At 44.6% G+C, this 26,745-nt stretch overlaps 2 protein-coding genes across 18 annotated transcripts in view; both read left to right on the forward strand.

Moving 5' to 3' along the window:
* MAP4K3 (mitogen-activated protein kinase kinase kinase kinase 3) overlaps positions 1–16,165 on the forward strand; it is an 81,005-nt gene extending 64,840 nt beyond the window's left edge. For 13 of the 14 annotated variants that reach the window (XM_074579091.1, XM_074579092.1, XM_074579097.1 and 10 more), the window contains 8 exons: positions 768–826; positions 3,368–3,471; positions 4,262–4,433; positions 7,004–7,072; positions 7,191–7,283; positions 9,549–9,619; positions 12,269–12,324; positions 14,779–16,165. In XM_074579091.1, coding sequence (XP_074435192.1) covers positions 768–826; positions 3,368–3,471; positions 4,262–4,433; positions 7,004–7,072; positions 7,191–7,283; positions 9,549–9,619; positions 12,269–12,324; positions 14,779–14,866 — 712 coding nt within the window. In that variant the 3' untranslated portion in view covers positions 14,867–16,165. The remainder of the gene's footprint in view (positions 1–767; positions 827–3,367; positions 3,472–4,261; positions 4,434–7,003; positions 7,073–7,190; positions 7,284–9,548; positions 9,620–12,268; positions 12,325–14,778) is intronic. The other variant, XM_074579093.1, reaches the window with a different exon arrangement.
* A 4,489-nt stretch (positions 16,166–20,654) lies between these two features.
* Positions 20,655–26,745, forward strand: part of SOS1 (SOS Ras/Rac guanine nucleotide exchange factor 1) — a 49,503-nt gene continuing 43,412 nt past the window's right edge. For 2 of the 4 annotated variants that reach the window (XM_074579101.1, XM_074579102.1), the window contains exon 1: positions 20,656–21,152. In XM_074579101.1, the coding sequence (XP_074435202.1) occupies positions 21,066–21,152 (87 nt within the window). In that variant the 5' untranslated portion in view covers positions 20,656–21,065. Of the gene's footprint in view, positions 21,153–22,104; positions 22,613–24,060; positions 24,282–26,745 lie in introns of those variants that run through there. The other 2 variants (XM_074579103.1, XM_074579100.1) reach the window with 2 other exon arrangements.

Below are 26,745 nucleotides of genomic sequence, written 5' to 3' on the forward strand. Positions count from 1 at the left end.
TTTCACTGTTAAGACTACTGTGGCCAATCTCCATACTGTCTGTCGTCTTCTAGTCTGTACAAAAGCACCGATTCCCACTACCAGCAAACAACATCATCTTCCCTGATAATTATTTTCATGATTTCTCAGGGAGTGTCCCCTGCACGTGAGAAAAGATCTTGCAAAGCTGCTTTCCAGACCTCCTTCAGGCCTTCTCTTGAAATGCATGCTGTGCTGCCTATGAAAAGTTTTGCAAAACTTAAGCTGTTATTTTGCAAGGACCATGGCCTAGCAAGCTACCCAGTACAGCATCATTTCCCACACCCCTTGGGTCCACGTGTGTTGCCTTTGAACTATAACATCTTTGGAACAAGAGTGGACCTCTACGTTGTCTATGTAGTATCCAGCACAGGATGCAGTGAGTTACAGCATTACAAAGAAGAATGATTATGGGAGTACAATAGACTATCCAGGCATGCGTATAAATGCATATAATTAAATAACAAGACATAGTGGTAAATGATGCTTGAAGGTACTGGAGTACCTATTCCTCTCCTTTCCTGACTTTTAACTGCATTCGTAATGCTGTATAACTAAGCAGCATCTCAGTGCTAACAGAGGGATCACCAGGTATGTTCTAGGCATATCATTTGGAGAAGAAATATACAAATAAATATATTTTTATCTTTTCCATGGGGCAAATAGAACTTTCCCACCAACAACTCTCTAAAAAGCAAATTCATTAAATTGTTTTAGTTGATCAATAATTCTGTATTTATGTCTTGTAGGAAGTTTGCAGTGTCTACAAAAATTCCTGACACTAAATGGTGTCAGAAGTGTTGTGTTGGTAAGTAAAGATCTGCAGAATAAACGCTAAAAAGTAGTACAAATGGGGGTGGTATTAAGATTACTGAGTCAGATTTAGGAGCTGAAGAGACTTTTGTCATTATTATGAAACTATGTGTTTGCAGACAGTGAGCTCGTTCAGGTTAGGCCTTGCATTTAAGCGCTGAACACTTTCCCATTCTGCTCTTTATATTCAAAGACAATTCTCAGGAAACGCAGAGAAGCAGAATGCATGTCAAATTTAAACGAACCCTCAGGAAGAACCTGATGGAGTGACATAAAGCAGTTATCAGGCTTAAGTAGCCTCACTTCCTAGCACAAGTTCCAGTTATCAGTATTGGCTGATAAAAAGCAAGGAGTATTTTCAATTCATTGAGGACGGTGTTGTCTCTGAAGCGTTTGGAGTGTATTCAAAGTGCCAGCTACTGAAGTGTCAAAAATGCACTGTGTTAAGACACGTTTTAGAATGCAGATGGGGGCAGACAGATTTTAAGCAAACAAACAAAAAAACCCAACAAATCAAACAAAAAAAAAACCCTGAAAGGTTATTGTGGATGATCTTTTGGGGTCAAGCTCTTGTCCGCACGTAGTGCAGACATGTTTCACCTGGTGTCCCATAATTGAATGTTTGGTGTGAGGAGTTGTATTATACGGGAGATCTGGCACTTACCCTGACAAAAATCTCCCTGATGTTGCTAAAACATCTGATGTTTGTTAGCGCTTCTTTGTCCAGCTCACCTGTTAAAACTTGACTTTTTCTGGGATACAAATGCTGTAGGGTGTGGTAGGGTGTTAATGACATGTACTGTGTAGGTCCAGGCCTTGCCCTCACTGAGGCATCTAGTCGAGGTGTGAATGTTAACAGATGGTGAGGGGAACAGCCGGAGGAGTGGAGTGACAGGGATCAGAGTAGGTACAAATGCTGGCTTTCTGGTGCAAAAATTTGGAAGTCCATATGTTTTCAGGACAGTGTTTATGAAATGAGAAACCTGGTGGTGTGCTCCTCTGTAATCTTACAGTTTCTGTACTAACAGGCACGGAATTTAACAAGCGTGCTGTGGGTCCTGGCATTCAGAGATAGCTTAGCTTAATAAGCGTGCAGTCCTTCTTCCATGAGAGGCGTAAGTGATAATTTGTGATGGCAACAAGGGCAGCTGCAAAAGGCAGGTCTAAGGGGAGAAACGACAGATTCCTGTCTCCTGCCTGTGCAGCCTGAACCTCCATTCCTTCTGGCCTGAGGGAAGTAGCATTGCCACAGGAGGCAGAGAAAGAACTTCCGGACTTGTTTTTCCACCTTAGAGGTGTTGGCAATTGCATGTTTTTTGGTTTCTGCTCCTGAGTTCAGCCTTACCAAGGGTCACACCAAGCCATTACTTGCTGCAGTTTGCTGTTGGTTTGACTGATGTTGAGGGAAAACTTGGATTAATGAAATTAAGCTTTAATGTTTAAGGTGCCAAGGGATTGGGAGTGGATTTCCTTGGCAGTAAGGTAGTGTGAGCATATTTCACTTATGTAGATAGTACTGGATTGTAGAAGCTCGTTATCTGAACTGTGTTGTTAATTGACTGATGGCCCACAGTCACTTTATTGCATTTTAAAATCTGGTCTTTAGATGTTATTGTACAAAGTGCAAAGTAACACTTGTTTGTCTTAACTGAACAGTGCTTAAAGAGTAGAATTTTGTCAATAATATAGAATTAAAGTTGGGAAACTTCAGATTTCACAGTGCTCAATTTCGCAACTTAATTGTTCTCCTTCAATTTTTCATTGAGTTCTCACAAACAATAGAAGAGGAGCAGTTGGGTGGAAATAGATGATCGCACTTTAAAAAAAAAACACAAACCAACCTGAATTTCCTGCTGATCTAGAAATGTTCATCAGAAATACAGAGCTCCTGGATTTCAGACTTGCTGTGACAGTGCTTGGAAGGCAGCTGAGCGGTTCTCAAGTGACAGTGATTGTTCAGTGCTTGCTGCATACCTGACTGTGTGTCACAGGAAAAGCCATTCTTTAACAGCTTCTTATGATGATGTGGAGATAGTTCAGGCAAACTAATATGGTGAAGCACGATATTTCAAATGTGTGTGCAGTCAGCTGTTTTTTTTAAGACTATCTAAAATAGTAAATCCCACCTACTGGTCTAAAAAAAACCCCCAAAAAAACAACCAAACAAAAAAACCCCAAACAAACAAAAACCAAAACCAACCAACCAAACAAAAAAACCAAACCAAAAAAAACCCCAAACAATTAACTTTATTTTGAATTGGAGAGGTGAAACGTACCACAGTGCTCTTGTAAGAGTCGTGTTTATTATGGCTTATTTGGTACCAGCTACTAGCAGTTCATGCCTGATAGAAGCATGCTTACTGTCACCATTTTTATAGTGTGAATGTTGACTTTTCAGCAGCTTCCATGTATAAAAGATTAGAGTGGTGGTGGTGGGTGTTTTCCAAAAGTGTATGGCATGTTACTTAGTTGGAAAATGTTTATAATTTGTATTTGCTTAGTACACTAATGTACTCTACCTCTCCTTTTTTGGCAGTGAGGAATCCCTACACAGGCCACAAGTACCTTTGTGGAGCACTACAGTCTAGCATTGTTTTGTTAGAATGGGTTGAACCAATGCAAAAATTTATGTTAATCAAGGTAATATTATGATAAGGTGAAATACTCCCATATTCCATTCTATTTATCTTGTAATAACTTGTTAAGAGCCATTTCTTGAGTTATTAGACTTTTCTCTTGGTTTTTCTTAAATTACATTGAAAGTAGCTATTTACGTGTGTAATATGTATTAACTGGCTCAAAATATTAATAGGAATGTTCTTGGTTTTGTGGTGCACTTCAGTTAAAGAACAAAACCCTTCTCTCCATGAGCATTGTTTTTTAGTTGCACGTTAAAAAAACTCTTGCTGACAGACTGAGGCATGGCGGAGTAGAGTGTTAACAGGGGTTAATGGCAGGCTTGCTCCCATACCAGAGAGAAGGTGGCCACTTATTCTATGCTTTGTGACACTGGAGGTGCCCAGAAATGGGTCTTACCACCCCATCTGACACAACCTGAAGAGATGGAGCCAGGGTGGACTCATGTTTGTAGAGAGGCAGCTACTATAGCTTGGTCAGCGTGGGAAACAAGGCGTAGAGACTCCGTAGCCGTGGAGAGCAATGGCGGGTGTAGCACTCTTGTCATCTGTGTGCGTCTGCACAGGACACACGTGATGAAAGACATCTTACCTTATTTAACCGAATCGGCATGAAGACTCTTTAAACTTCTTAACTTGGACTTTTTGTATCTATCAGTTACTGTTATCTGAAAGAAGTAAACTTCATGTTACAAAATATATGGCATAAAATTTACTGTACAGTTTAAATAGCTAATAGCAACTCAGACTAAACTTGTTTCCCTTCTAATATTTGTTTTTGTTTTTTAATCTAGCACATAGATTTTCCTGTACCTTGTCCACTGAGATTGTTTGAAATGCTGGTAGTCCCTGAGCAGGAATTCCCTTTAGTTTGTGTCGGTGTCAGTAGAGGAAGAGACTTCAACCAGGTGGTGAAGTTTGAGACTGTCAACCCAAATTCTACCTCCTCATGGTTTACAGAAACAGGTTTGTGTGCTGTTGTAATTGTGTTCAGAAATGTTCCTTGCTCTTCTATTATATCTGAAGCACTAGAGAGGTAGTTTCCTCTGAGGAAAGTAATGGTTAAATCGTTAAGGCTAAGTGATCAATTTAAGTTTTCCATTTAAAGGGGTATCTGGTTGTACCTGCTTGCACATGCACTTTTTCTCGGATGTTTCTACTTGTTGAACTGATTTGATTTCATGAGATTTTGAGTATAGCAGAGGTTGGAGTTGTGGTTTCTTGTATTTCCATAAATCAGGCTGTACTTGACTATTACCCACTGTGCTGTTCTGTGCTCTACGCTGGCACTGTGACTTCCGTTTATTTAATGGAATTTAATAGAATTGTACTCAGAGCAATTTCTGTCAACATCACTGTAGGTGTAGTTTGGCTCTCCCGCAATAAGCCAGTGTGGTTAGAAATGGTGTTATCAGCCTCCTGCTGAGAGAGAGCATATTTATATTATTCTGATGTTTAAGGAAAGCGAGAGGGATTAGGACCACTGGTAGCAGGAAAAAAAGTACCTGTCCGTCAGTGGTCTGGGCGCTGTGAGCGAGAAAGCCACCATCTGAGCAACAACAGAAATTCTCTTTAAGAAGGAAGTGTGCTAAGAACTACTTTCCTAGACTTGCAAGGTTTCCCCCTAAACCTAGACACGGTAGTGAGCTGACAGCAGTCATAGGCTTGCAGGTTTAACAGCAGTAAATAGCTTTGCTATTACTAGGCATAGAGCCCTTGTTGATGGATGATGAATTTATACATAGCCCTGTGCTGGCATATACACGTGTATGAGTCCGGCTGATTGCATACTGTGGAATTCACTAAGTAGTACAGTTTCCACTAGGAAGGTGCCTGCTGACCTTCTCGCTGCTGAAAAGCCCGTCAGATTTTGACACAGTTTAAAACATAGTTGCAAGAGACAAAGTGATCAGTGGATGGCCAATTAATGTACTTGCCTACTTCAGAGTTAGTGCATTTTATTTTCAAACTCATACATATGCATGACTTCAGTAGAATCCATAAAAATAGCATGCTGAAGAGAAATTCTTTGACACATAATGTCCTGTTGTCATTTTTCTCTCTGTATTGTCTGCAATTGTCTGTGTGTAAATGCAAGAATAGTAATCCCTTCCTGGTTCTCTCTTTTTTTTTTTTTTTTTGTGAAAAATTTAACATTGCATTGTGCCTTCCAAAACCAGTACTTTAGCTTCCTTGAATCACTTCTGTGTTCTCTTGTTGTCTTGTTGTTATTTTCTCCTTTTTGTTTGACGCTAATTTAAAGCCTCATGTTGTATTGGTTTATTCCTGTCCCCTGCTGGCAGGAGAGTGATAATGCAATAAAACAGATTTTTCAGTTTTTTAAATGAGGAAAATGTGTACCATATGGTCACAAATAGCTTCCATCAAATAGTAGTTTTCATTATTTGACATTGAACATTTTTTGTAAATGTCTCATAAAGACGTTTTTAAAAAATTAGCTGGCAGAGACTTACTGCAGGGGTTTTTTTCCCCCTTGCCATCCTTCTTCTGTTAGCTTCAACCAGTGCAGTGCATGTTTGCACACTGCATAATGTGGTTGCACAGATGTATATCTTCCAGTCCTTCTGTTGCATGCTTTCATCATGGCTACATCGACTTTTGGTTAAGATCATGCACTAGAAACTGGATAAAATCATAAATGTATACCTTCCAAGATAAACAGCCATCATCCTTGAGGAGGTTTTTTGCTTCTCAACAGGACCGTGGATTTTATTATTGAACTGAAAGCTGCTTTTGTATTTTAGGTAACATGCTCTAATCTCTAACATCTCGAACAAATTTAATGAGTTTCTCTTTTCTGTACAAAAGAATGCCTACAGAATTGCTGGCAGTAATGCTGAGTTAGTAAGAGCTGCTTTTTGTGTAATGTTAACCTTAACAAACAAAGGACCAAAACTACACTTCTCTTTTGAGTTGACGTGTCCACTAATCACTTGTGGGTCAGATCCTCCTGTTTGCTGTGATGGAGACTGCTGCAGCTGTAATGCAGAGAGGGGAAGGTAACCCTTCTTTTAAGAGTTTGGAGAAGGAAATAATCCCCTATTTTTGGAAGATCTGGGGATGGAAAGTCTGAAAATAGCAGCAAGAATTAAGTACTCGCAGAAGTCCCTAGCAAGATTTAGAAATAAAGGCAGAAGAAAAATCAAATGAAACAGCATTCAGGTTCAGTGTGGGCAGTTTCATATATCTGCCTTTTTTTGCAACAGCAATATTAAATGACATCAACAGAGAATGAAGGGAGAGCAATGTACACATGAGTTTGCTTTTGTGACATGACTCAGAAAAGGCTGGATTAAGTCCGTACTTTAATATTACAGCTTCAGTTTTCCCGTCATAGTCAACATGTTGGATAAGTGGACATGCCTCTCTAAGAGAAAAGAAATGTCGCTGGTAAGATGATTATTTTAAGTAGATAAAAAACACACTAACCCATTAAACTGTCTCAATATCTGGAACTTCCATTTCAAATTCCATGGTAATTTATGTTATGAACTAACACTGTCATTTTTTTATAGACACTACAGAGACAAGTGTTGTACATGTAACACAGCTGGAGAGAGATACCATTTTGGTGTGTTTGGATTGTAAGTTTTAGTATTAAATAAATATATACTTATGCATGTACATGCATACTGCCTGTCTTCAAATTAGGTTGTATATTGGGGATTAACTCTTGGTTGACATATCCTGTTTATTCTCTAGGCTGCATAAAAATAGTGAATCTGCAAGGCAGGTTAAAATCCAGCCGCAAGCTGTCATCGGAGCTCACGTTTGACTTTCAGATTGAATCAATAGGTAAGTTGGATTTCATTATTAATATTGAATATCTGTATAGACTAGAGAGCTGGACAAGCACCAACCATATGAAATTTGACAAGAGCAAGTGCTGGATTCTGCACCTGGGATGAGCTAATCCTGGTTATACATACAAACTGGGGGACAAGAGGCTGGAGAGCAGCCCCGCTGAAAGAGATGTGGGCGTTCGGGTTGATGGACAGTTGAATAGGAGTCAACAGTGTCTCCTAGCAGTCAAAAGGGCCAACTGTCTTGGGATGCATCAAGCACAGGATCACTAGCTAGTCAAGGGAGGCGATTGTCCCACTTTACACCCCACTGGTGTAGTAGCCCCACCTCCAGTACCGTGTGCAGTTTTGGGTGCTTCACTATGAGAAGGACATCAAACCGTTAGAGTGTTCCAGAGGAGGGCGACCTTGTCTCAAGGACAAGACTTAAAAGGAGCAGCTGAGGTCACTTGGTTTGTTTAGCTTGGAGAAGAGAAGCCTGAGGGGTGCCTCCATTGCAGTCTAGACCTTCCTCAAGCGGGGGCAGCGGAGGGGGAGGTCATGATCTCCTCTCTCTGGTGACCAGTTATAGGACATGAGAAAATGGTGTGAAGCTGCATCAGGGGAAGTTCAGATTGGCCATTAGGGAAATCAACACTCAGAAGGTGCTTGGTCACTGAAGCAGGCTACCCACAGAAGTGGTCATGGCACCAAGCCTGTCAGAGTTCAAGGAGTATCTGGACCATGCTTTTAGTCCTGTGAGGAAGTCCTCTGAGGAGCAGGGAGTTGGTCTCGATGATCCTTACGGGTCCCTTCCAACTCAAGGTATTCTATAGATACTAACTCAAGTCTTTGGTATTTGAAAGACTATCTCATGCATTTCGCTTTGTGCGAGAAGGCTCAGTGAAAGGTTCAGCATGCCATGTAATGCACTTCCCTGGAAGCAGATGGAATGGAGTAATAATCAGTGGAGATTCCAGGGTTAGGCTAAATATCTTGGGAATATGATGGAGACCTTCAGCTTCAAAAGGATACCTTAACAACCTACATAAACTCAGTGAATCACGCATGGCTAATTCATTTTGCATGTGTGTTCATACAGTCCGTTTTTATAAAGCAGCTCAAAGACTAAATTATATGATACTTTATGTAAATTTTGTTTTCTTGTGAAGAATCTGAATGAATTAGATCTGTGAAACAGAAAGACAGAATACATTTATTTCGCCAGTTCTCCAGTGGTTACATACTTTGATTGCGTCACATGCTTTTGAAAGAGGGATGAGGAGGGATGTGCGCACAGACGGAGTGGAGCGTAACACCAGAAAAGGAGGAAGAGTGGAAACAAAAATAATGAGTTGGAGGGAATTTTCTTCTGAGGAAAAGCTTTAAAATTTCAGGCACTTCAAATATAATGTCCCACAAAGAAGAGGACAAAAAAAATAAGTATTGTCGTGGAAGACATTACTTTTCTGGCTCTTGTTGGTTAGGAATGGGGGGAAGGAAGGTGCTCACTGTGGGACCTCTGCATGTGCTGTAGTCCTCTCTCTGCTTGTCACAACCAAGCTATGGAGTGTCCTGTTCTGGCTTGTTCTCCAGGGAGTGCTCTTTCCTGCATACCTACCCAGAGGCAGGATGCTGGATGCAGGCGGGACAGATTCTTCCTGGGGACCTGTAACAGTTGCCCTTGCTTTGAGGAAGGCCCTAGACCCATTTCTTTTCACGGTTCAAATGCAGGCGTCTGTCACCACATTTGTAACAAGGGGAGGGGCTGGGAAGTAGAGGGATTTATAAAGCTTTGTGTTGCTATTGCAGAAGGACTATATTAGCCAATAGTTGCTGGGAAAGGGAAAAATATTACTCCGGTATCCTGTCCCTGTAACCTTTCTGCTAAAATTCAATATATATTTTCTGCTAGTATTAGAAGGAGGAGGGGTTTCCCTTTCAAAGGAAAGGACATGTTTAGGACTAGACAGAAGGACAGTTTTAGAGCTTTTTCTTGTTGGGTGGGAATGTTTTTAAACCCTGTTCATTAAACAAATAAATCATAGAATCATAGAATCTTCATGGTTGGAAAGGACCTTTGAGATCATCGAGTCCAGCAGCTATTTTTGAGGCAGGTTCAGAGATTCCTGTGAGACGTTTTGCAGTCTGTGTGGGTGAACGTGATACAATAAAACTTACACGCACAAATTTCAAGATTGCAGTCCTCCTTTTAAGGCCAAAAGCATGTGAGTTGATATTGTGCCTCAAAACTGATTCCAGTGTTCTTTGTTACCAGTCTGTCTACAAGACAGCGTGCTAGCGTTTTGGAAACATGGCATGCAAGGAAGGAGTTTTAGGTCAAATGAGGTGAGTACTGCATTTTACTACAAATTCTAGCTTCTAATATAAGCCAAGTAGAGGATAAATGCATAACATGTGGTCTGAAAAAGAGTAAAACACTTCAGTGACTTCCTAGGTTAGACCTGGAAGCTGGAGTCTCATTCTAAGTGTGTTTCATAAGCTACAAACTAATTAGTGAAGCTGTGCAAGAGCCCCTGTCAGGTCTTAACATAACAAAGCAGAAGGCAATAAGAGACTGGGCCATGATGCCATAGAAGTCCTATTTCTTGGTAACATTAATCTTCTTCACCTTAAATTGCTTTGAAGACCCTTTAGCCTCTCACACGTGGATACCAAAATTTGGGCTTTGGCAGGGTTTGCATGCTCCACTTTAGCCGAGCTTTAGCTTTTTGTCACAGTGTCGAATGAGTTGCCCATTGTTTTAGTCTCTTCTGTGTTCCCTTGGCTTATGAGTACTTCGAAGATTTTAGTGCCCAGCTTTCACAAGAAGTATTTTCCATTCCCAGCAGAAAATGTCAGATTGATCTAGACTTTTTTCTAAAAATTCTGTGTAGCTCCTTTTTGCAGCCAGTTTGATGTGATTTTTGGACATAGTTAAACATTAAAAGTATCTTCCCAACTCCTTTTTTTATTCTTGCTGCAAACTTTATGCATCTGTGTGTTAGTGGAAATGCTGTGCGTTGTAGGATTTTAATGAGTCTCTTAATTTGGTTATTAAAGAATGTTTAAAAACTTCACTAGTTGTTTCATCAATGTCGCATTGGCTGGGAAACTGAGCTCATTCTGACTAATTGTATTTTTAGGTACACATAGTCAGACCATGCCAAACTTAGATATTCCACATTGTTACACAACTACATTTATTTGCAGAAAGCCACAGCTGACCTAATCTGTGCTGTCAGTAAGTTTGTGGCAAGTTGGACCAAAGACCAGTCCCTGTTTCCAAGTCTGCAAATGGTTCCTGTGGTATTTGTGCGTGTTTGATCCCCAGGCATGATTGTCCTTCTCCGAAGAACTCATAGCGGTGAACTGCAGCACCCTGCTGTTAGCACAGACCATGAGGAGGAGATGACGCCGCTAGGCACTTCTCCAGCTCTAGGCTCCTGCTAGCGGCATTCTGCAAGGCTCCGTGGATTACTGCCCCTGTTGGCACTCAGTAGCTCTGTTCCAGCTGTTAGAGGACATGCCCCAGAGTGCTGCAGCACAAGTGGATGCTCTGTATTGTTTATGTAAAGCATAAGGAATGCTGTCGTCTTGCTTTTCTTATTGTCAAGCCAAGGCCAGCACCTAAATGAAGAGCAGAAGGCAGAACTGAGCTGTTGTCAGAAAGCAAAGCCACTCAGAACGTTTTCTCTGTAGAGTATATCTAGGCTAAGCTCTCAGACATTTTAAATTCCTTATCTCTCCTGGCTCTCCTACTACTAGCCACAGCTATTAAGAAAAAAAATTAACTCATTTTCATCTGTAATATGAAAAGCCTGCATTACCAGGCCCAGATCTTGACTGTATTCATTACTTTTGGGGAGTTGTTATACTATGTAGTATGTAGGAAGCGGTTACATGGGACAAAAACCTGACGAACCTGACTTTGCAGCACGTTTGTCCTTGAAGACGTTATTAGTTCAGATTCCCTAATCTAATATCAGTTTGTCCAATTGGGGATGATTTGAGCTGCTTGCAAAGTTATTTCCTTCAACAACCATGGCCTTCCACAGTGGTTTGATTGAGTGGGAAGAATGAAACAGGGAACTGCATGAATTCTGAGACAACACACTCAAACTTTGGGCCAAGATTGTGCAGACTCAGCCCCACAAAAAGCAGGAAGTAATTTTCTTAAAGCGGTGAACTTCATTGTTGTGAATTACAATCCTCTTGCAAGTTCTGTGTGCCAGAAGTGAATTCACTAAGTCAGCTAACGATACTAGGATCTGGGAAGGAGAGAAGAATCTCTTTCCTCAAGAATGTGAAATGTGACTGTGTAGAAAAGGAACTTTGTAAACAGTGCTGCCTGTTCACGGTGTGACTTGATATCCTTTGGAGTATGTAGTGGGCTTCGGTTAACTTTATTAACATGATGTTTTCTTTAGTGGTTTGGTATTCATGTGATCATAAAGATGTATCACGTAAGTACAATTCACTCACAGTAAACAAAGATCTATTGCGTTAGTCTGAAATGTCAAAATACTATGTTATTTTTTCACAGTGGGCATAAGTACCAGAAATTAGATGATGTTTGTCTGTTAAGCTTTTCAGAATATGAACTTACTGCATCATTACTATCATTCATAATTTCAACAAAATGCATTTTATCTGTGATTTACCTGACCTATTTTGGATATCTCGTGTGACGCAAACTGCATCCTTACAGCTACCTTTTCCAGTCGTGGCTGTAAAGAGAATTGCACTGGTAGCTTGGATGCTGTGCAGTGCTGAGCCCTGCTGTTGCTACCGGAGGAATTCACATACTGTGGCAGGAATTACAGAAAATTTAGATCTCATTTAAAAGTTGCAGTTGCATTAAATTCTCAACCCGATTTAAATCGGCAGTAAATTGGTAGCATCAGTCATAGTCAATTCTTTTCTCTAGGTTGATTCTAAAAACAAAAACACTTGTGCACTTAACACATAAACACTTGTCTTGTTTTTATTGCCTAGATCACACAAGAAATTTCTGATAATACGAGGATATTCAGGCTTCTGGGATCTGACAGGTATGAAGAGAAGTAAACATGGCATGCCAAAATAGAAGAATAATGTGTGTTTTTCCTACTTTGTAGAAGTTTTTTGCTTGTTTCTTGTCTTTCCTTTTCTAACCATCTTACTCATTCCGTTGTGTCCATGTCTACCTTTCAGCCCTTCAGATTTACTTCTCTTCTTAAAAAAAAAAATAAATAAAAATTCTTCTGAACGTGTTTGTGGGCTTCCAGAAGTACTCAGCCATGCTGGCAAGGTCCTATTTGGCTGCAGTCACAGTCTCCAGGAGTGTCTTCCTTTCTGTGCTGTAATTCTTTTATTTAACTTGGTGAAAACTTCACTTTCAGATGCTCTGCTGCAGGAGCTCATCAAGATCTCCTTCTTGAGACAAAAGCAAAAACTACTTAAAAATTTAAATATCTGACTTTCACCCCCAGAAAGGAGCTCTACCAGTTGTCCTCCCAACATGACAGCTCAGGTCTTGTAAGAGCTCTTGATAATTCCCAGTGTAGCTGTCCTTTGGCATCTGCTTTGCAGGACGCTAACACCGTGCCTGCCTGACCCATCAGATACCAGTTGCCGAGTCAGTAACTGCTATTTTAGGAGTGTCACTGACTTCCTCAACTTTCTCTGCCCTGCTGTCGAACTTTGTACTTCTGGAACAGCCATGAAAACAGCAGATGTTTTGTTTTCTGGGGAGTGCATGCTGATGTGACTGTTTCACCAGTAATGTATTCATATGAAGTGCAAAGATAGGCTTTAATTTTTCTTTTGAGAATTGTCTTATGCCACTTGCAGTAAACTTGCGCTCTTGTGGCATCTTGGAACTACCAAAAAAGCTTCACATCAACCAAAGAAAGGCTTTCCCCATATTTTGCTTCTCCAAGCTTGATGTACAGCCCTGTAATTACCCATAAAATCAACAGCAGTGAATGGTGCTTTATCCGCTACCTACCAGCAATTTTTCCTGGCTGGGGGTTGAGGATTCTGATAGCTTTCTGGTAATAGGTGGTTGTAAGTAATAGTCATCTCTGACCGGAGGGTTTTACCCTCTCTGTTCCAGTGAGGTATGTTTGGGGCTCAGCTTTTCTTAGTTGTTGAGAGATGGCACAGTTCAATTTAAAAACAAGTCTGACTTCACAATGGAGCGTGACATTGTAAATCAATGCCTTGGGAAAATAATGTCCTCTTTCCCCAAATACGGTTCCATCTATTTCTGGCTTGCACTAATAGTCTCCCAAGTCTGAGACAATGTTTAAAGACTCTGTACTGCAATAAACATTAATTCCAGTTTCTTCAGATACCATTTTGCTTGCAGCTCTGTCATATGTTGTGCTTGAGCTGTGAAACCTTTTTCCCATAACACATGGAATTGGGGTTCTGAGAAGCCAAAAAATTGACATCAGTCCAATAAGACCTTGCATGTTGCTTTCTCCTGGTGAGCAGGGAATGCCTCATGGCAGTTGGTGTCATTCCCTTTGTGGTGCACATTGAGCAGAGGGTAGGTTTTCTGAGCAATAGTTTTGAAGCAAGCAACCTCTCCTTGGGTGAATGGACAATAGATGGATTTGAATTTCCCACAATCTACCTTCACTTCAGGGTATTTGTGGAGGAGAATTCAATCATGAAAATCCTGGTCCATTTAACGGTTTTAGCAGTTCTTGTCTGATTAAAATATCTCAAATGGTTTGTGAAACAGAATTGTGACTGCTAATGTCTCTCCTTTGAAGAGAAAGGCCTGATCTAGGACATCCCTTATGGTCTTTGCAGTTGTCACGTAGGTCCAGCTAACCCAGTCTTCTGTCTCCGATGCTGGCCAAAAAGTGGGTTGCAAGAAAAGAGTAAGAGAGAAGATTCTGCATGTAGCAATACGTTCCTTGAGAACTCTCTCAGGTTGCAGTTCCTTGTCTCTGGGACTTTCAGAGCTGGGGAAAGTTGCTGTGGATCTAGGTTATATGGGCTCAGGGAAGGACTAGAAATGCTCACAGAAGAGTCCACTTTGGTCATCTGTCATGTCCAACGGCAAAGGGCAGACTGAATTCCAGAACTGGAGCCTGACTAATGGGTTGGCTCTGCAAAGCTCTGGGGAAGCAAAAGGCCAGGCATTAGGGGAGTGACGGACCCTCTTCACAAGCCCCCGTGGAAAGGACGAGAGGCAACAGGCATACATTGCAGCAAGGGAAATTCCAGCTGGATAAAAGAGGGGTAAACATCACAGTGCGGGTGGCTGAACATTGCAGTAGGAGCCCAGAGAGGCTGTGGGAGATTCTTGAGGACCTTGCCTGGACAAAGACCCTGAGCTAGCTTTGAGGTTGGCCTTGCTTTGCACAGCTTTTAGAGTAGAGGCATCCAGGGACAGAGAAATGATCACCGGTCAGATGGATCCCGGGAAAGAATATTTACAGTTATATCCAGGGGTGTTTTTAAATGAAGGCTTACTTGACGTTGTGGCTGTTTTCTTTTCATTTTAGGGTCGTGGTGCTGGAGAGTAGGCCGACGGATAACCCAACAGCCAACAGCAATTTATATATCCTGGCAGGGCACGAGAACAGTTACTGAGACCAGTGCACGGCAGGCAGCTCACCGCGACAAGAGAACACTCCCGCTGCAGCAGCGTTCGTGGCTGGCTGAAATTGCACAAAAACTGCAGTAACCCGACTTCAGTTGCTTTATAATTTATTGTGGCATGAGAGGAAGAGGAGATTGTTTGTGGTATGGACACATAAGCATCATGATAGCACGGAAGTGCTTAATTTACTGTTATGTAATCTTTGTACATATGCAGTATTTTTCAGTGAAACTTCTTGCTGAAGACCTACACCTTCTGTAGATAGCGGTCCTCCTGTTAAGTACAAGTGTCTTACCTGTACAGATGTTAAAAGTCACTGAGGATGCAAAAATGAAATCGGGGTACTATTTTAAGGACTTCTCCTGTGTTTATTATAAAGTGGGATGCTAGCAACAAATATAGTACATTTAACAACACTATTGTATTTTATTTTATGTAATTTACTAATACAAATAAATCTTAACTTTTAGAAATTGTAACCAAGGCTGTAATCAGATTACAATCTTGTTTTAATTTTGATGCAACACACTGGTGTTCATGTTTGCACAACGTATTGAGATGTGATGTATTTAGTCACAAAGGTAAGCTGTGACTTTGTGGATATGACTTGGGCTTCAAAGTTCCTTTTTTTAGTTTACTCGGGTAGTTTTCTTTGTGAAACAAACCAGTTAAACACCTGTATTTTTATATTTAATTAAACCTGTCCTTATGATTACTTCTCTATGCTTGAAAACAATACTTTCTGGATGGGTGTCAGTCCCAGACTAGTGGTACCTGGCTGTAACACTGCAATAGGTGTTTGAATTATTAGTGTATACGATGATAAAAATTAATATTACTGTTTGTCTTACTAAATAGTTTCATATCACAATGAAAAGGAGCAACATTCCACATCGTGGAAATGGCTCGAAGATGTTGCCATTTTGACTTCTTTTGGCCTTATAACCATTTTCACACTTCTTGATTTAGGATGTTAACACATGGCCAAAATAATTTAGTTACTACCTCATTCAAACAATACAATGGTTACTACGCATCACAGGAACTTAGTTTTGATCAGAAGTATTTTTGATTGCTATTTTCCAATGGAGTATGTAAATGCCAAGTTTTAGCAAAATGCACACATTTGACTTCTTTTTTTGTATATGTTCTTTATATTTTATTGTGATAATATACACTAAAACCAAACTAAATTTAAAGTGATTTATGGCCTGCATTATTGTTTTGATTGGTAATGCTTTGAAATATGTTCCCTAATGTATATAATGTAAAATAAACTTTTTTTAACATGTTGTTGTACAATTAGATTACCACCTGCACTAATTTTCCACATAAGACTGAAATGGAACATACTGAGTTTTGAATTCTGCTATTAAATGTTTGTGCCAAACGCAAGCTGAGCATTGCTGAATGTATGAATGGTCAGACCCGCTGGAGCTCGACTCAGTTTAGGCTAGCACTGGAGGGTAGGCATTATTGCCCTTTCTGGCCTTTAAGCAATGGACATATGTATTTGAGCGAAGTTTTTCCAAATTCCAGCTAGTTTGATTTCTTCCCTCCGTCACCTACTTTTCCATTTCTGTTGATTGCAAAACCGGTATTTTCAGCAGGGCTCTTTTTCTACCCTTGGGACTCGAGCTCGCTGCCTCTGCTGGCCCCATCTCGTGTGTTCCCTTCCACTGAACCTCAGATCCGCCCTGTGGGAGAGGTGGTAATGCACGCCCCGCTCCCGAGAAGCTCAGTTCTCAGAAAAGGCGAGAACTTGTGTGTATTTCACGGCATGCTTGTGCTGCTGCCCAAGGGGGATTTCCATCCGGCCTCCCATGGACTATTCCTCACTTTGACGTGCAAAAAGTAGCTAAATTTTTAACCACGTATACAGTATAGCTGATGTGCTATGAACGTGCTTCCTTCCGTGGGCTTTCTGCAGCGGCTGTGGCCAAGTATCTTGCTGCCGGCGGCTGAGTTACAGGCAACAGGAGCTAAGGGATATTGGGTTTTATTCTGGTTGTGCATTTTTGGTACAAGGATGCATGCTGGGATGCAGATGGAAGAGCTAAAAATAAGGAGGACAGGGTAATGGCATGTGGGAAGAAGGGGAGCATTGTGCTAGGGCAGGCTTGTCTCAAAGCTATGGGTATAGCCAGGACAGCTTTGCTTTCCATGTGCTGCTCACCAGCCCGAAAGATGAGGAAGAAGCAGCAAAGGGTTCCTACTGTTTGAGGAATTGTCCTGTTGCAGAATTTGGGGTCTGTGCTGCAAAACTGCCTTTCCCCCATCCCGAGCTGCTCAGCTCCTCGGCTGGCAGCTGCCCTCAGCCGAGTCTAGGAACCTGGATGCCCAGTAGAGCAAAAAGTCTTTGTTAGGCTAGCGATTGCCATGAACTGGAAGTTTCCTTGAGCTACGCTCGGTGGGAGCTTCCACCACCCCCATCCTGATGTAAGACTGGGATCAGCGTATGGCTGACTGAAGGGAGCACAGTCAGAGCCAGGAAACCGCATCACAGGCACCGTGAGGTTAGAGCAAGGCTTCTGCCTACAGCTAGTCGACGCAGCTTCTCTAACAACCTGTGCGCCTTCCCTTTTTCTCTCTCCTCCTCGCCCCTTCTGCTCTGGCTGGCTTCTAGCTAGCAGTCCTAGCCACTAACTGGCAGAAGCTACATGAAAAGTGGGGGGAAAGCTGGTAAAACCAGCCAGCTGGTAAAACCATGCCAAAACTTGCTTCCCTTCAAGGAAACATTCCAGGTTGATCTAAAATACAGGTTATAAGGACTCACCTTCCAGGCCTGTCTATTGAGGGGTGAAGGAGGTGTCTGGGGAGGGGGACGTGGACCCTGGTGGGCTTGCGAGTCCTGCTGGGTTTGCTCTGCGCCCAGCGTGATCCTCTATAATACAGCTGCCTTACTGTTTGCTACAGATCTTCCCTCCTTGGGCAGCACCTCCTCAGGTGCAGATTTTCCCTTTAAAGCTAATTTAAATCCAACACGTTCAAATTCAGGTCCCCCTTGCGTTGCTCTGACAGGCAGCTACACCTAGCAGTGTCTTGCAGGCGGAATACAGGCGTACATCAGCAGCTCCTGGCAGTCCCTCCTGGTGCTGCCTCCTCACATTCCCCACGGCACCTGCTGGGGCCAAAGGGGTGCTGTCACTGTAAGCCCCTGTTACTCAGCCAGCCCTCGGGACAGTATGGCGAAGGGCTGCCGTGACCCTCCACCTTGTCCTCCTTCCTCCAGCAGCACTGGGGGATCCCAAGTGTCCCTCTGCCACCCGCAGACATTGTACACCCCCATAAAGCCACCACTGCACTGGCTCCGGCCTTTGGTGTCCGCTCCTTCCGACAGCAATGGCAGTGAGTGTCATCTTCACTTCTTGACATAAGGGCAGGTCACCCCACTGCCTGGGCTCCCTGTACCTTCCCGTGCTACTGAGCTTTCTCTGTCCTCTCGATTCAACTCCTCTGTCACTGTGTCCCCACAAAAGCAGCCTTCAGCTTTCAGCTCTGTGCTTGCTCTTCCCTGCAAGAGCTTGCGCCAAAATGAGCACCCAGACAGGTCCTTACACACCCTCACCTTGGAGATGTGCACATCCACACATGGTAACCACCAGCAGCTGTGCCTGCCTGCGCTTCTCCTGCCTGTGCTCTCTGCCACGAACGGGACACAAAGCTGGTGGCCTGGGACAGCCACTGCTGGGTGAGCAGTATCCTATTGCTCTCAGTTGTACTCTGCCCTTCAGCAGACCCACGGGACTTTTCCCATCCTGCCATACAGGCTGGTTTATTTGCCACCAGCAGTGAAGCAAGAGCTCCTCAGACAGCTGTAGAGAGCGTCATGCCTTTTTCAGTTGCTTTCCAAGCAAAACTATACCCTTCCATGCGGCACACGAAGTGAGTGAGAGTGACCAGGCGGAGGCCATCGGAATTCCCCCATCAGCACCAATAAACCCAGGATGCCCCCAGACAGGGGGGCACTAAAAAAACACTGAAAGCCAGGAGAGGAAGGCTATCAGTGGCTCGGCGTGGAGAGAGAGCTCAGGCCCAGGTTGTCCTGTGGCCTTACTGGATGTTGGAACTGATCAAACAGTGCCTGAGACAGTGCCTGCAATCTCACGTTACCCAACGCTGTTTTGCTTGAAGGAAAGAGATGCTGTAGGCATGGTATTCAGGAGTCCTGGCACCTTCATCTCAAATGGAGGGGCTGGAGAGGAGAGCAATTTTACACCCAGTGTTGCACATACTTGGGATCAGATGAAGATTTAAATGTAACAGACTGATTTTCCATCATAAGGCAGAGTGCAATGGCTCTGCAGTCTCTAAGATGCTGCGATGGTGTCCCTGAATGCGCAGACAGGCTGCTAGACTGAGCAAATAGCTCTGAGACATGAATATTCCCGCCTTTCATCTTTGTTCCTGTACGCTCAAAGCAGAAGTCTGTCTCCTTCAGACAGCAGTATCTGTCTGGAGGAAAAACGCCTGAGGCAGAGCTGTAAGAGTGTAAACAGCTCTTTCCAAGAGGCTGCATCCATTACCTGCTAAAGTGCTGCTCAGCATCTCAAGAACATCTCCGGTCCTCAGAGCACCTCACAAACACTGTGAGCCTCCCAACACGCATACCGTTCCTGACAGGCGTCTGTGCGAGCAGACCTTGAAAGGAAGGGAGACTCAGCAGCCTTTGTCCAAGCAATCTGTGTGGGTACTTAGCTCTCCTCCCAGCTGGTCCTAAACCTTCCCTCCAGTGACCAGCAACGGTTTTCATACATCTCCCTGCCTGTGCTCCCTAACAGCAGCTCACCATTTCCTCTTCTGGTCCTCGGGCTCTCCCTGGCCCCTTGCCTTGCAAAGCAGAACACAACGATTTGCTTTTCATCTCCAGCATCTTCCTCCTCCTTCTGCCCTGCCAGGCCCTGCAGACCACCACGGACTTTGTCCCGTTTAAACCACTGGGCTTTATTTGCATCCTGGCTTTGCTTTTTCTGGCCCTTTTTTCCAAGGACCAAGCTCACTTTTCACCCTTCAGGCTGCTCCTGCGCTGCTTGAATGGGGTGTTCATTATTTCTGATCTCGGTCCCCATGTGAGATGACAGTGTCTTTCAACAGTGTCTTTCAAACAGGGAGTGACAGGGCTCTCCAGGGAAGAGTACCACCACTCCACCACCTCCGGCTCTGAGCAGGCAGCTGGTAGTCACAGGCAGGTGCCATCTCCTTGCGCTCCAGGTCACCCTGGCAAGTGATGCTGGTGAGACGCCGTCAGTGAGATCAGCCGCGCCTACAGGGACCAAAGCCTTGTGGCCACGATGATCAGCCAGGAGAGGGGTTGAGGGGCCCTGCTTGCCCAAGCACAGCTCCACGGGGGCGTGACATGGACCCAAAGCCCCCCCTCTTCCCCAGACCTCCGCAGGGCTGTGTGGGGCCACCACCCCGCCGCTGCCGGACCCTCTCTGGGTGGGCGCGGCCCGTAGCCTGGCCCTTGTGGCGGAGGGGTCCCAGGTGCCACCCAAGGGCCCCGGCTGAGCCCTGCTCTCCGGTCCGTGCCGGAGGCCGCCGCGGTGGGGCTGCAGTCCGTTGCCCGGGCGGCGGAGTCCCGCAGGCCCCACCACAGCAGCGCCGGCGCCTCCGTGCGGCCCGACCCGGCCCGGCAGCGGCGGATCCGCGCCGGCAGGGGGCGCGGGGGGGGGGGACGACATGGCCGCCTGGTGAAGTCACTTCCGGCGGAGGGGGGGGTGGGGAGAAGGGCGCCGCCGGGGCGCAGGCGCGGCCGCGGCGGGGCGGGGCGGCAGCGCGCGTGCGCGGCGGCGGTCGCCGTGCGGGCGTAGGACGGGAGCCTGGAGAGCGGGGAGGCGGCGGCGCTCGCGCTCCGGGCGCCCGACCCCGCCCCTCGCGGCCCGCGCGCCGCGCCGCGTGACCCCGCTCCCGCCGCCCACCCCCTCCACCCCCCGCTTTCGTTTCCCCCCCCCCCCCCCTCTCCGGGGCCACCACCGAGAGCCGGCGGCGGGGAATGCGGCAGCCGCCGCCTCCCCCCGCCGCTGCGGGCCTGCCGCCGGTGGCGGCGGCGGCTGCGGCTGCGGCAGGGGGCCACCGGGCCTCCTACTGAGGGGCGCCGAGCCCTCCCGCGGCGGCCTCCTCGCGGCGCCCGGCCCGGCCTGCCCGGCCCGCCCCGCCCGCCTCCCCGAGCGGGCCGGGCCCGGCGGCACCATGCAGGCGCAGCCGCTGCTCTACGAGTTCTTCAGCGAGGAGAACGCGCCCAAGTGGCGGGGGCTGCTAGTGCCCGCCCTCAAGAAGGTGAGGGGGAGCGGGATCCCCCGCCCCGGCGGGCAGGGCCGTGGCGGCGGCGGCGGCTCGGCCCGCGGCCCGTCGCGCCGGCTCGGCCTGGCCTCGTCGCGGGGTGGGCCGCGGGAGGCGCGGCGCCTCGGCCGAGCCGGGGCAGCGGGGCCGGCCGGCGCTCCCCGCGCCCCGGAAGCGGCTCTGGGGGTCGGTCGTTGCCACCCTGCCAGGCGGGCGCCGCCGGGAGGGGGCCGCCGGCCCCTGTTGGCTGTGACAGACGGAGCCGCGGAGGTAAAAGCTGGCTAATGGGCAGGCGGATGCTCGCCCCCCTCCGCCGAGAAGGAAGCAAGTAGCGCTGCTGCGGGTTTCTGCTAGGCTCCCTTAGCGCCCAGAAGTGACACGGGGCGGGGGGGGGGGGTGGCGTTATGAGGAACTACTAGCAGAATTTTGGTTAATTAGTGTTCGGGCTTAATGACTTTTTAGTTGAGCTTCTCTGAGCTCAAATGCCATTTTGCTGAGAAGGCCTCGTTAGGACAAACTAGCAAGTCTTGCTCCCTTGGGATGGTAAAGCTTGCACCTGTGGTGTGGAAAGAATTCGTTTGGAAGAGAGAAAAAGTGGTGAGGGCTCCCCTTCCACTTCTGCAGCCCGAGACCAGAAAGTAGAAGGCTTAAGAAAGAAGAGGTTTCTGACACCGTTGCTTGAACTGGCTTCAGATTGCAGAATTTGATGCTTTTTAGTTGCACGCAGCAATGGTTTCTGAGTCTGTCACTGTTACAGTGATTAACTGCAACTTTTGCATAAAAGACCTGCTCCTAGGGCTAGTTGAACTATTGCATCCTGCAGTATGAATTGGAAGTGTCAAGTGTTGTGCTTGTACTGGTTCGGTATTTCTTCCTAATTTCCTCTTGTGATGTGTTGCCTTGCTTTTCTGGGCATGCTCTTTGAGGTCTTCAGCACTGCGGTTTCATCCAGTTCTTGGAAGTCTTGCTTGTCTCATCCGTAGCGTGTACTGTTAATGTCTTACCCCTGATTGATAGCCACTTCTTTGAAACTACACTTCTGCACCAACCATACAACTCACTGCTGCTTGTGGCGCTCATAAGCGCTGGGACAGCCATCCGACTGGAGCTACCCAAGGTCTCAACCCCACAAGAGCTTGTTACTTTTGGAGGATGGTTTATTCCATGGTGTAGCAGAGGTTTATCTAATTTGGAACGAGGCTCGGTGCTAACTACTGAAGGACGTAGAGTGAGGATTCGAGGAAAGTATGGGAAGAGACTTTGGAATTACTTGCTACATCTGAAGCACAAGATTTCTTCGCAATGGACAAGCCATTAGTGGAGTCACCCTGCATTAAAGATACTTGCTGAAGGAGTTGGATAAATTCCTTGAGGGGGAAAAGGAATTCTGGAGTCTGAAGTGAACAGAGAAGGCCAACAATGACAAGCTACCAAGGATGACAAACTGGCCCTGCAAGGTATAGTTGTCTTGGTTTTGTTGTGCTGTGCTCTGTTTCTTACAATGGGTAGAGCGGTGAGGTGGAGTTAGTTCTGAAGGCTTCACGCTCAAACTTGCAACTGTCTGGCAGGTGTTAACTCTTTTAACCTTGGTTCTTCATGAGATCACCACCTGTTTCTTATCTTCTCCCAGGCTGTTGCCCTCTGTGCTCCAGAAGCATAGTCTTCTGCTGTTTGTTATTGCTGTCCCTGTAAAGGTAGAAATGAAGGATCTGTCCATATTGTTACCTGATTTACTGAACAGCTGAATACTTGAGTTACAGGAAAAGTAAATGGCAGACGAAAATACTAAACTATTATCTTCATGGCTTCTTCATTAATGGAGAAACCAAATTGGGTATTTTACTAACTTACTATATTATAATATTTACTAACTTATTATATTATTTAGCCCTGATAAAGGCCCCATAAAGTAATGAACCTGTTGTAGGTGGCAGGTAAAACTGTGAACATTGCAGCGTACTTGCTTTGACAATCATCTGTTGTTGTTCACAAGTCAGGTGCGATACTGCAGTTCTGCAGCCAGTGGGTCTGAGACACTGACCCATGGCTCTACTAGTCCCACACACTGGCCTCCAGGTACAGCTCATGTCTTTGGGTAGCAAAGTAGAGAAAGTGGCAGCATATGCCAATGAGGTCAAAGGGCAGAATGGTCCTGGAGGGAAACTAGTGCTGTGTGGCTTTGTCTGCTAAATTGCCAGAGCATGCTATCTCAGTAGGAGTGAGATTATGTGAAGCTCATGTACATCCTGTTGTTACTAGAGAAGAATCTTTCCTTCGTTTCCCCTGTTAGCTGACTGGGTGCTGACACTCCTTCTCAGGTAGTGACAGCAAGCTGCTTTCTGAACTCTGCCTTGAAACCAGGCAGGTGCACAGATAGGATTGTGATGATTTCCTGCATAGCTGCAAATGAGGCTTAATAGTTTGGGAGGACCTATGTTGAATTAATATCTCCTATGAGGAGAGTGGTGTTTAATTTAACACTGTTAAAGTAAGTATACCAGGATGGAGTGTTTGCAGCTATTGGGGAAAGCTGCCACATGTGGGCTGAATTGTTAAAATACTATTGCCCTTTTGTAACTGTGAGTTGGCTTGCAATGCAGAGCTTAAACTACAGCCTCGGAATCACCTTCTTAAAAGATAGGTATTGTTGAATCATTGCAAACAACTCATTGGAAAAAAGAAAGCTATTTTGATTCTGGGTCTTTTTAATCAAGCAACAAAACGAAGACTATGTAGTAAATCTCTTCCTACATCAACAGATTCTTAGGAGACCATGCCTTGTATTTCATTAGATGTGAACCTTAACAATAGAACTGTATTTGCACTGAACAGCTGCATTTGTAAAAAGCAGCTATTGTACTATTCAGATCATAGTGTAATTCCTTTTCCTCCAATTCTCTTTCAGATGCTGTCAAGATAGACTCCAGTGCACTCAATTAGGAAGAAAATGATGTGTACTGAGATGCTACTCTGCCTGGTCACTGTAATTTTGAAGCAGCAAAAGAGAAGTGTTACAGAGAACCTTGGTTGCTGATGGAACACAGTAATTGTGATGATGAGGTACAAGAAAAGGAAGTAAGAATAACAGCTGGTGTCTGAAGTTGTAGTTGCAGAGATGGACAGAAGGTGAGATGCTGGGGCTGAAGACAGAGGATTCAAGACACATGAAACACCAGCGCTCTTAGGTGGCTGGCGATGGAGATACGTGGCTTTTAATACACCTTGGAAAAAGGACTCAGAAGGGACACTGCGAAGTGATGCCTCTTCCAGCATTGGGGTTCCTGCACTAGTGAATTTATATACTTTATTCTAGGAAAAACTATCCAAAAGTTTATAACTAAACATCTTTCTTTGTGTCTTCATCTTGCTTGTTTATGCAGTCAGAATTTCTCTGCATGCCTGTGACTTGCTTCTTCCCTGATATGTTGGTTTTTACGGTAGGCAGCATGTCGTCCTTACTGATCGATACCTTAAGGAATTCAATGATTGAGAAAAACAGAAGAACTTTCTTACCGTATGGATATTCCGCTGTTTGCGTACCTCAAGTTGTTTTGAATCAGTTGGGCAGTTCACAAGGGGTGCTCTCAGAATCTGTTGTGGTCAAAATGATTAGGCTGATGTGGCTTGACAGCTGAGGGGGATTTGCTTCGTCAACTGAGGAAGCTGTTCCAGACAGCGTACTCCATGTATTGTATAGTCAGTCTTCTGTACCTTTCATGGAGCAAAAGACATGAGAAGAGCTGCCTCAGTGATTACAGAGTGCTTGGGAAGCTGTGGGTGACAAAGATACTTCTGCCTGACTTTTTTACTACCTAGTTCATCAAATCGATGACAGTCCAGTTGCCACTTGCTACTCAGAATGGCACTTATTCTTGGCACTGCTTCACTGCAGATATAGAACATGCTTAATCTGTGATTGCTTTGGGTTCACTGTTCTTCTGATGGCTATGGAGGATGAAGTTAAGATCCTCCTACGGTTCAAGTCTTTAAGTTTTTTCACGTGCTCACTGGTGCAATGTAATATTGTTGCCTTCATACATCAAGAGAAATGTTAGCAACAATCTGAGTCTTGTGGACTCAGTGAATTGTTGCTGAAGTGTGGATCCAAGGCATTTGTGCTTGTTTTAATTTACTGGATTTTTAATTGGTCAAGATAACAAAACATGGGCAGGGTTGCCAAATATCAGCAGAGATGTACAAGAATAGAAGAAAAGAGATTTTTATGGAGTGTTTGCACCATGAGAACACTCATCCATGCAGGCCATACATAAAATATTTCATCCTGGAATGTTTTAGTGACAAGCAGTTGCTTGTCAGTAGTTTTGTAGTCATTGAGGGGAGATTAACAAAATATATGTTGACTAAAAGTAAGGGTTATAACATCAGCAAAGACTTTCATAGTTACTGAAGAAACAACTTCCCTCCCTCCCAGAAAAACCTGCTCCGTGGCCAAGTCATTTCTACTAATAATCTGTTGAATAAACTGTGTCTGCGAAGGCTTGGAAAATTTTAGGTTTAGAGGAGGTTTAGAAAAATGCTTATAATCAGTAAAGTTTCACCCTTTCCCATAGTGCTTTGGAAAACAGATTGGTCTGTTGTCTCATTACAGCTTCTTCCATTTTATTATCAAAATGCTGTGGGAAATATGATGGGTTTTTCCCTTTAGGCACTTTCTTACAAGCACTTCGGCTTCCACCGAGTGAGACTGGCTGCATGGCAGTACCTGCACTTGCAGTGAAGTGCAGCTGTTCTTTAGCAGGTGTTGGGTTTTGATTTGTTCTGTGACTTCTTGCCACAATCTCAGTAGATGGGTAGTCTTGCCCAGATGTGAAAAAAATTATCTCTAATCAACAGTAGCTGCTTCATTTTTATTTCAGTTTGTTACGTCGCTTTAGAATGATTGCATTCTGTTACGCACTTTCCTGAAGCTGCTGGAGCTTCTGCTGCTCCTGATGGGACTCAGTTTGGTGGTGTTCTCTCTGCAGCCTTTCACGTGTAGGATTTTTCTGGTGTGTTCTGTATTTAGCAGAACAACTGGGAACCACAAGCCTGATTGCATTGGTTGTTAACGATGATTTGGGAGTGTTACACTGGTGTTTGTGTCACACGTGAAGTTCCTTTGAGAAGTCTTCGGAGAGGTTTTTTTCATTGTAAGCTGAAATTTTTCAGCTTTAGAATCGCCATAAATTAGGCCATGTGTGGAAGAGGTAACTGAAAACTGTTGCTAAGGAAGTGTGGTTTCGCATCAACCAGATTGTTAAATTCACTGTGTGAGTTTTCCTTTCTTGTCTGTTCTTGAACACCTCTTTCCAGTGCAGAATGAGCTACTGTGTGCCGGTCTAGACTCCGGTTTGGGTCATCTTGTGGTCTAGGTCCCTACTGCTTCCCATGAGGCTTGTGGGAGCGTTTATATACTAATTTATTATTTAGAGTTTTAAAGGAATGGTTTGAGAAAGCTTTACATAAAATAAGTTGCTAAGGGTTATAAAGCAAGATCAGATATATTTATCTTTGTATTACTCATTAAGCACTTTTTTTTTAGTTGGTTTCATGGACTTTTTCTGTCAGCTTAGGCTTATGGTTGCCTAAT

This window comes from Larus michahellis, chromosome 3, assembly GCF_964199755.1.
Source record: "Larus michahellis chromosome 3, bLarMic1.1, whole genome shotgun sequence".
Taxonomy (NCBI): Eukaryota; Metazoa; Chordata; class Aves; order Charadriiformes; family Laridae; genus Larus; species Larus michahellis.